The sequence below is a fragment of the Enhydra lutris genome, unplaced genomic scaffold, assembly GCF_002288905.1.
Source record: "Enhydra lutris kenyoni isolate GAN:26980312 unplaced genomic scaffold, ASM228890v2 scaffoldscaffold23, whole genome shotgun sequence".
Classification (NCBI taxonomy): domain Eukaryota; kingdom Metazoa; phylum Chordata; class Mammalia; order Carnivora; family Mustelidae; genus Enhydra; species Enhydra lutris.
Window position 1 is genome coordinate 21427251 of NW_019154107.1, and position 9127 is coordinate 21436377.

At 51.4% G+C, this 9127-nt stretch overlaps 1 protein-coding gene across 9 annotated transcripts in view; it reads right to left on the reverse strand.

The window, feature by feature from the left end:
* Nucleotides 1–372: 372 nt before the first annotated feature.
* LOC111150425 (BCL6 corepressor) overlaps nucleotides 373–9127 on the reverse strand; it is a 44589-nt gene continuing 35834 nt past the window's right edge. For 5 of the 9 annotated variants that reach the window (XM_022507873.1, XM_022507875.1, XM_022507870.1 and 2 more), the window contains 6 exons: nucleotides 5031–5197; nucleotides 3706–3851; nucleotides 3166–3243; nucleotides 2817–2973; nucleotides 1306–1593; nucleotides 389–955 (listed from right to left, as the gene is read on the reverse strand). In XM_022507873.1, coding sequence (XP_022363581.1) covers nucleotides 940–955; nucleotides 1306–1593; nucleotides 2817–2973; nucleotides 3166–3243; nucleotides 3706–3851; nucleotides 5031–5197 — 852 coding nt within the window. In that variant the 3' untranslated portion in view covers nucleotides 389–939. Of the gene's footprint in view, nucleotides 1594–2816; nucleotides 2974–3165; nucleotides 3244–3705; nucleotides 3852–5030; nucleotides 5198–9127 lie in introns of all 9 variants that reach the window. The other 4 variants (XM_022507876.1, XM_022507874.1, XM_022507879.1 and 1 more) reach the window with 1 other exon arrangement.

Consider the following 9127-nt stretch of genomic DNA (forward strand, 5'->3'; position numbering starts at 1 on the left):
ACATGAGGTCTGGAGGGAGAAGGGACGCAACCCCCCCAATTTCTGGAAGGATCGCTCCTTAAAGACGAAGGGTTGGCCACGATGGAATTACTATAGCTTGCCATCACGGCCAAAGACAATGTAAGGGAGTACCTGGGCATCAAGAGAAAAAGCTGGGAAGAGAAGGATCTGAGAGACATCCAAATGTGTTTAGAACAGGCCTCAAAACTTTGTTCTGAGTAAAATCCCCTGAAATCTTCCATCTGCTTTGGTTTCTAGGCACTACAGATTCCTCTGAAGTTCTTTGTGGGGCCCTGACCATCATTGTTGCTTAAAAAGCATCTGTGACAACAGTAATGTTATATGGAAACATGGGACACGAGGTGCTTCCGTTTTCTCCTTTCCTCAACAGGTTTATTGCCTTTTAAGAAAATTTTTGTAAAATATAAATACAAAGGCAGAGAATTTACTTACAAAGTTAAAACACAGATTTCAAACATAAACACACAATTCAGAAAATTTTAGTTTTATGTACATTTTCAAGCAACCTCAACATATTATGTTAGTTCTCAATATTTTACAGGGTACAGAAAAAAATAGCTCAAAGTCTTCTTTAAATAAGAGCATAAAATGTTTAAACATATAAACAATCCGGTTTGATGCGTGAAAACTAATTTCACAGCTTTTAAATTAGGATATAAAAGTTTCATACAATTAGTTGTTGTGTGTGGCTATGGTCTGAATTTATATTACACGCTACTGGATTACATCCAATAGCATTTCCCTGGCCTGAGCAGGTACTCTGTAAACATAACATAAAAGTTACAACAATTGCCAAGTGCCTTCACCCAATTCACGCCCCCAAACCAACCACGGGGTTGTGGCCACACGTGAAACCATGGTGGTCGCGGTCACGGGAGCTTTGTGGGACACTGAGTCCAAGCGTGCAGCTCCTTTTCCTCATATTTTTGATTTCCTTAAAAAAGAAATGAAAAGAAAACTAATGTTCCAAGTAGAAGTGAACATATCCCAGAAGCAGGTGTGCATTTGAAAAGTAAAGAGACATCGTAACAACTTCATACAAACCGATGGAGAGGTTTAAAAAGGAGAAAAAAACAAACAAGAAAACAAGAGAAAACCAAAACAGAGACAGAAACAGAACATGTTGCTAAGTCCTTCTGACTGTGGAGTCGTTTCTCTTATATAAAGAAGAGATATTTTCCTATGTAATAGTGTCCTTTCTTTACAGAAATAGTCGTATTATGACACATATGCACAGAGATTAACACTATGACACACTGTACACGGCGGGCCCAGCCAGCTCACCAGTAGTCATCTGACGCCCCGTCGCTCGGGTGCAGCCACTCCATGGACGAGCCCAGCAGAGTCTGCAGCTCGCTGGTGAACTCCACCAGGTCTAAGAGCTCCTTGCTCTCGGGGTTAAAGGCCTCCAGGTCTTTGGAGCAGGAGAACAGGAGACTGGCTGACACCTGCCGGTAAAATTCAGCCTCGGCGATGGTCACAACTTCCACGTTGGGGAAATTGCAGCGGAAGATGCGGGAGGACATTTTCAGCTTCTTGAGCACGTCCGAGAGCAGCAACCAGTTTCGAGGCCTGCAGATGAGACAGGAGAGTGGCTCGAGCTTCTGGGCCAAGCTGAAGGCACCTGGAGCTAGGAACCCCCACGCGGATGGATTGGCCGCTCCTGTGGGGACCCTGCCGGAACCCCGTCCCAGGGTCTCACCATCCCCAGAAGAGCTGGTGAGGAGGTGGGATGTGTCTGGATTTGTGAAGCGACCATTGAAAGAGGACCGGCCAGACTTAGACAGGAGCAGGGACAGCACCTTGAAAGGAGCCTCATCTCGGGGAGTCCTGGGGTGGTCAGAGGCTGACAGGCAAACACACCTACTCAAGCAACTCCGGCCACAGCTCTCGGGTGACCCCTCTCCAGAGCGAGCACCTCACTCTGGTCACCGTGGGAAGCCTTCTGTATCCCAGCCCGAGAGCCGCCCACAGAGACCCCTCGGGTCTCTCCTGTCCTCTGCCCCGACCCTCCCGAAGGGAAGCATTATCAACACAACACAGAAGGCGAGCCGGCTGGCCTTCCCTTCCCGGCGCCTGTACCTCCACCCCCACCCCTCGGGACTCCTGGGAGTGTCGCTTTTGAGAAGGAAGGTGTGACATTCCTCCCAGCTACCCTGCCAGGCTTTAGGACTTCTATCACGAGTAACATGTCACTGTAGCAGCGTGCGTGTTTACGACTTTGGAATCTGAGGAGGAGGTTACTTATTAAGCACCTGTGTCAACACGCAGCCAAGAGTCTCCTGTCGAGTACACACCCCCAAGGGACTGGTCATCTGCGGCCCCAAGGCCCAACCATCAGGGCAAGGCTGGGTCTAACCATGTCCAAGGACACTCAAGATCCCAGGTACCACAGAATGTTCTTTTCGGTCTTACATGAGAGGGGGGGTATATCAGCAGAGGCCAACAGACCACAAGGGTTTTGGAAGGTCCCTACAGTGGCATGTTATGGGGGGGCTCCTGAAGAGGGCCCCTTTCCAAGTTTAGTGACTTAAGGATCCGAGTTGCCCCGACTCTAATGTGAAATTCCAGTCACTGAATTCAATGTCCCTGGCGGGGGGTGTCCCCTGATAAGGGCAGTTAGACCATGCTATACCCCCCCACCTTTTCTAGAAAGATCTACTGCATTATGTGGGGTTCACGGCATTCATTTACCCACCCACCCTCACCTGCTGAAAGGGGTTTCTAAGCCCTGCCCCTCCCCCCTTCCCCCGAGTAGCCCAGTTAGTTCTCAAGCACGTGACAGCCATGCTCACCCCTGAGCGACGGACACTTGGATGTTGTAACACGGCAAGAGGGGGCTTTCCGAAAACTCAAATTCAAACACATCGCTGTAGGCCTCATCGTCATCATCTTGGTCCTCCGGTCCCGGGGGGTTCGCTAAAACATCATAGCCACTCTCGTCATCTGGTTCTAAGGGAGGGCAGACAAGAAAGAAAGATGTCAGCAAGCAGCCATGAGAGGTCGGCTGTTGTCAAGAGGACTCTGAAAAACTTGCCCAACTCAGTCCTGCTTACAGCACCCGCTGCCCGCCAGCCCTCGCCCACACCAGAAAGTTCTGTAACTCATTCACTTGCCACTGAACGGAAAAGGACAACTGCTCACCACACACAGAGCTGCCATAGAATTCCCAAGAGCCGTTGGAGTCTTCGTCACTCCGACCCTGTAGGTCATTTAAATAATCTGGAAGGAGAAAAACAAGATAAAACCCGCTGTAGGGGAATGAAACGCTGGCCAAGGTAGGGGGCATTTCCCTGTGAGGGCTGGCACGGCGCTTCCCGTCTACCCCACAGTGCTCCCTCTTGGGCAATGTTTCCAATTCCCTGCTCTCAGCCACGTGCACCCAGACCTACATACCCGTCCACCTGCTTTCCAGACAGATGGACCACCCTCCCTGCCCTGGCCCACCAAAAAGGCTAGATGGGTAAGCGAAGAATTTTCTCAGCCCTCGTAGGCAAAGACAGTACGTATCTGTCCTCTGAATTACGTATCCATTCTCAGACAGACTAACTTTCCTCAGCAAGTGTCCCTTAAACTGAAGGACACTGGGCCCCGTGAGGAAGGGGCAGTCCCCGGACAGAAGTATGTGAAAAAACCGTAGAAAACAGCTGGACTACTAAGACCATCTCCTGAACTTTGTCGTACCTGTTAAAAACTTTTCCATAAGTTCGCTGTGGGTCATTTTCATGATGGTTCTACCTGAGTACGTAGCCAAAGTGGGGTCAGCACCATAGGAGAGGAGCAAGCGGACAATTTCCAAGTGATCATTCTCAACGGCATCATGGAGTGGTCTAGGAGAGATGCATAGTAGGATTAAATCTGTGCTCACCACTGGATGTGTGCACGTCAAGCCTCCCAGGCACCCTCTTCACCAAGGAGCTGTGCCGCTGCCATTCGAGACAGGGAAATGGAGGCCCTGGGAGTGGCCTAAGGTCAAGCAAGGACTTACTCTGCTATTTCTACACTTAACCCTTTCCGAGGCAGGTGGAAGGGCCAATTTCAAGCCTAATTCCCAAATGCAAATCTATTTTAATCCAGGGCCCAAGGGGGAACTCAAGCTAAAATGAAACTATTTTCAATGAACTTGAAGTAGTGACACAGACTGGGAAAAAAGAATTTAGGGCGGGGGTGGGGTGGGGTGAGGGACTCACACCATCATGGAAGCCAAAAAGCCAAGCAACTTTTCTACCATAATAATAATAATAATAATAATAAAAGCAATAAAGGGTAAATCCTACTCCTTTTTAAAAACGAAAACTAGGTACAAAGTGGAGCCTCTCCAGAAAGCGGCGTGCCAGCAGCTCAGAGATGAATGAGCCCGCCTCTGGCCCAGAAGCAGAGTCCCAGGCGGGGCAGGGGCAGTGAGATCTCAGGAGGGTACAGAGTCTTCTGGCCCCTGTCCACTGGGGTCAGAATGCTGCCCGCAGCCCCATCTTGGGGGAATCCTGTTTGGAAACCACGAGACACCTACCTTGCAGTTTTGCTAATTTTACCCCGTCAGGAAAGCCCTAGGCCCTGTCTCCTGGCGGCATCCCACATGCAACTGGGAAAGATGCTAGGGTTGACTTTGACCTAGGCCTCTGACCTGAGGTCAAGGACAGGGTGGGGGACAGGCGTGGGGATGCCAGTGGATATAGCAGGTCCTACGGAGCCAGTGGCCGCTGGCCCTCCATCTGTATGTGTTCCTGAGACTACCCATTCACATGTATTTCATACACGGTGATTTCACAGATGCTGACAAAGGGGGCAGGGGTTAAAAAGCGACACCCTCAGTTATCACACAAGCTCTGACGTCTTCAGGACTTTCAGTCCAGGGCAGCCCTTAGTAATTTTTAGAGTTCCATCTACGTTTGCCACAAAGGTCTGCTTGATTCCGTTCTGGAAGATTCCACCATCGATGTGCTTAGGTTATCGCTCTCCACCTTCCCTTCTGGAGTTTTCCCCATGCCCCAAGAACCAATGCCACTGACCTGGTTCCGTCCTGGGCGCTGCAGTTGACGTCCGCGCCGTATTCCAGAAGGTGTCGTACAATGTTGAGCCATCCCCGTGCACAAGCCTCGTGCAGAGCACAGTAACCCGCATTGTCTCGATGGTTCACATCACAGATCTTGTTCTCCAGGCAGTACAAGACCACCTCCTGTGGTGAGGGGGAGGGGGAGATTGGGACGCCATCAGACCTCTGTGCCTACAAGGGCGACCTCTCCAGAGCCTGGCAGTGCCCATTCTCAGAGGTGCATGCACGTGTCCCTGGGTCCCTGAGCCCAAGAGCAGTTAGGGCCGGCAGGGGCCGTGCTGGTGAAGGTGGCAAGAGCACGTGTGACTGAGTCCGTGGGTGCATTCAATAGGTGGTAGTGGAGAGAAAAAGGTAAAAAGTACGGATGACCGATGCACAGAGATTAAATTAGCCAGAGAACATTCCTTCACACTGAGAAGGAGGGGCGGTGGGTTAGGTTATCCAAGTCCTCCCGTTCTCCTGCTTACAGGGTAAAAGCAGGGTCCAAGAGTGAGGCTCTCTCTGCACCACCGCTGAACATCGAGAAAGGATAGGACACACTTCAGATAACCCCAGCCTCTCCTTCACCTTGCTCCGCCCCACTGGGAGCAGAATCGATATGGGATATTTGCATAGCTACTTAAGTTAATAAAGACAGGGATCCAAAAAGCTGCACGCTGCAACCTACGCGTCTCGAGAACTAAACAAAACGAGTCCGCCCTTCCCCCCGCCGTCTCAGAAGGTATTCTGTGTCAACGGGTTGCGTTAGAATCACTGTTATTAATCTGACTTCTTTGGTGTGTTAAAATATTAATATGAACCACTCCTGGTAAGCAGAGCAGTAATTTATTCAATGTTTTATTACCTTGATTAAGAAAGTTTTCAAACACACAGAACAGCATCTGCCACCAGAAAACACACGGCCCTGCTCTCCTACAAGTCATGCCCAGCAGAGAGCTGTCAGGCTCCCAGAGCTGGGGCTGCGCGGGGCGGGCCTACACACGGTCTACTTGCCAAGGTGGAGCTGGATGGGGCCCGAGCAGGCCTCCCTGCGACAACTTTGAAGTAACTCCTCTGTTAAACCCCAAACAGGGGTCATTCCAGCCACCCGCAGATGTAAGCTGGGATCTACAAACCTTTCGGGCTCTTCCCAGGCCCCATCCAAAGCAACCACTTACTTGGGAGCTAACTAGAATGTTCCACATGCTCACCCCGTGAACCTCATGTGGCATGCTGGCAGAGCTGGCCATCAGTGTCCTGTGGCTTCAGGTCACACCACAGCAGCTCCCCTCCGAAACAGGAGGCTGAAGAAAGAAGGCATGCCCACAGATGCGTTTCTCCGTTCGGGAGCCCAACCTGCCAGAAAGCCCACAATCCTCTGGGCTCCCAGGCCACCTGCCCCGAGCCCTCGTATCCAGGATACCGCATGAAGCTGCTGCTCTTTTAGCAGGCCCTCACTAGCCAGACTCGAGTGGACGGCTGCAAGCTAATGAGTTGTGTGCCCCAGCCAGGGAGAGGCCTCGTCACGTGGCTCCGGGATCAGGTCCGAGCGCCACCGACTGCTGTGCACAGATCAATTTACCTGGGTCCCGGCAGCCTGCCTGGTGTCCTATCAACCGGGGTTTATTTGCTCTGACAATTATGGCCTTCATCTGGAAACCCCCCCATCGCTACCAGGCTGATTTCGAGGGTATCTCGAAATCAAAGGACAGCCAAGCTGATGGGTAGGTAAGTTGACTCTCCTCTCCCGAGGGCAGCAGGAGAAGCAGCAGGCGTGGGATGGCCACAGGGCTTTGCCCTCACTGCGCTGTGCTATTTACAGCACTTGTCAGTTTCCCCAAATGAGGATGTTACTTGTTACCCCACAGTAACCTCTGCGACAGCCGGAAGGGAAGGTGGCACTGTTCTCCTTCCATGCTTGGGGAAACTGAGGTCTGAAGAAATTAAGAGCCCCAAGTTCAACGAACATCACGTGCTAGACTTACAGCTCAAGTCTTCTGGAACCTGGTCAGTGGGGAGATTCAGAAGGCCCAAGAGGGCCCCTGCGAGAGGGACGCAATCCAGCTGCGATGAGCAGTCTGCAAGCCCCAGTCTAGTTAGGGGGTCAAGCGGCCTAACGAACTATGGCCTCCTCGGGGGGAGGGCAGCGGCCTATCGCCTGGCTACTGCTGTCATCCACAGAGAGGACAGGCAAGGCTGTCCACCCAACACAGTTCCTGGCTTACATTCTGCACTAGAAATGGGAGTGTTTGAAGGGCAGCCCACCCATTTCCAAACAAAATTAAACTGTTTTCGTTGGACAATTCTCTGTTAAGCGGCTATAAGCTGAATGCCATTAACCGCAAAATGTAACCATAAAGGCCATAAACCCGACATTGTTAATTAATTAAATGCCTCATTAACTTTTTTAAAAACATGATTTATTCAATTCATAGAAAATTTAACCATCACCACTAAACGCACAAGCATGTGGTTGCACACGGGCATTTTAGCCTAAGAAACAGAAGCCTTTCTATCTGGAGGGAAAAGCTTCGAGTGTCTCCAGCCACTCAAGTGCTCTATTTCATGTAGAGGGTGTTTCTGAACCTCAAGGAGCAGAGAAGCCCAAAACAAAGCTTGGACACCCTTTTCAGGACACGCAGCATCTCTAGCTAGCAAAAACGCATGGTGGTACGAGCGAACTTCGGTAAGACTCTTCCAAGTCAGTGCTTTCGTGACACAGGCCTTTCCGGCGTTAAACAAACGGTCCTTCAACTTTAGAAGATTTAGACTGCCAAATCTAAGTGGCCATCCCTAAGACGTTTTAAATTCTCCCCAATGAAATTCCAGAAAGTTGGGAGTTAAAAGTCACTACATACATGCTCAACGTCAAAACTGGTAATCTATGCAACTTACATGCTGAACTTGAGGCATGAAGGGAACCCCCCACTCACAGTTGTGAGGACATAAACATTTCCAAGGGTTCAGGTGCCATCAGAGGCCTAGTACGTAGCTTAAAAATGCATGGATTGAGTAAATGCTCCTTGGTCCAGGCCTCAGACCCACTGGTTCCACAAGAAAACCAAAATGGAGACTTCCTTAGAGAACCAACAAGGGTCTCCCTAGGTCTCTGGGCCTAAATGGAGACTGCTGGAAATGCCAAGATCAGAAGTGAAGCAAGGAGCCCTACCCTCCTGCTCTCCCTCCTCTCATCCAGTGTTTGCTAGGAACACAGACCCCTTTTCTCAACCACGACCAGTCATGACCCAAGGAGCTAATAATGCCGGGCACGCGGGGTCTAACTAGCTCAGCGTCAGGTCGAATATCTGCCGGTCATCCTAGGTGCTGCAGCTCTCAGCTCACAGGAAGCCAACCAGCTGCCACAGGGACTTCACCTCCCCTAAGTAAAAATCATTCCAGAGAGTTCTCTCCAGGCAATCCAGAGATCTCCAGAAGAGGAATACCACCAGAAAAGGCATCAACAATAGCACCTTTAACGGTCCACCAAAACTACCCTCAAGCTAAGAAATCACGGGTGCTCTGGACTTCCTACCAAGTCGTGCCCAGGGAGGGAGATGGGGGTGTGTGTGTCTGGCTTGGGGGTCAAGGCGGTCACACCAGGAAGGGCTCCCCCACACAGCAGACGGAGCCACAGAGCTGGCCAAGGTATGGGGGCCGGGACTCCGGGCCCATCCCGTGAGCCCTCATCCCGCGGGCCCTCATCGCAGCCCTGGGCCAAACCTCCACGCTCAGCCTGCTGAGCCCTCTTTTTTCCACCATTCAACTCCCAGAGGGCTGATGCCAGCGTAAAAAATGCCTTTGCCCTGTGGGCTCTTACATCACAATTTCATCTGACAAGCGTGGTGGGGGAGCTGCGCGGGGCAGAGGGGGTAATATATCTCTCAGAGGGCAAGTCCAACAGCGTGAGGCGGTCTGGGAGAGGAGCAGGCTGGGGGAGGGGGCGGTGAGTCTTAGCCACAGGCCGAGTCCCCCCCCCCAATCCTCCCCATCCCCCTCCTCAGCACCCCCCCTCCCCCGCACGCCCTCTTGGGAAAAAAAAGACTCTTCAGGTTTGCCCCCCACCACCCCGCTTGT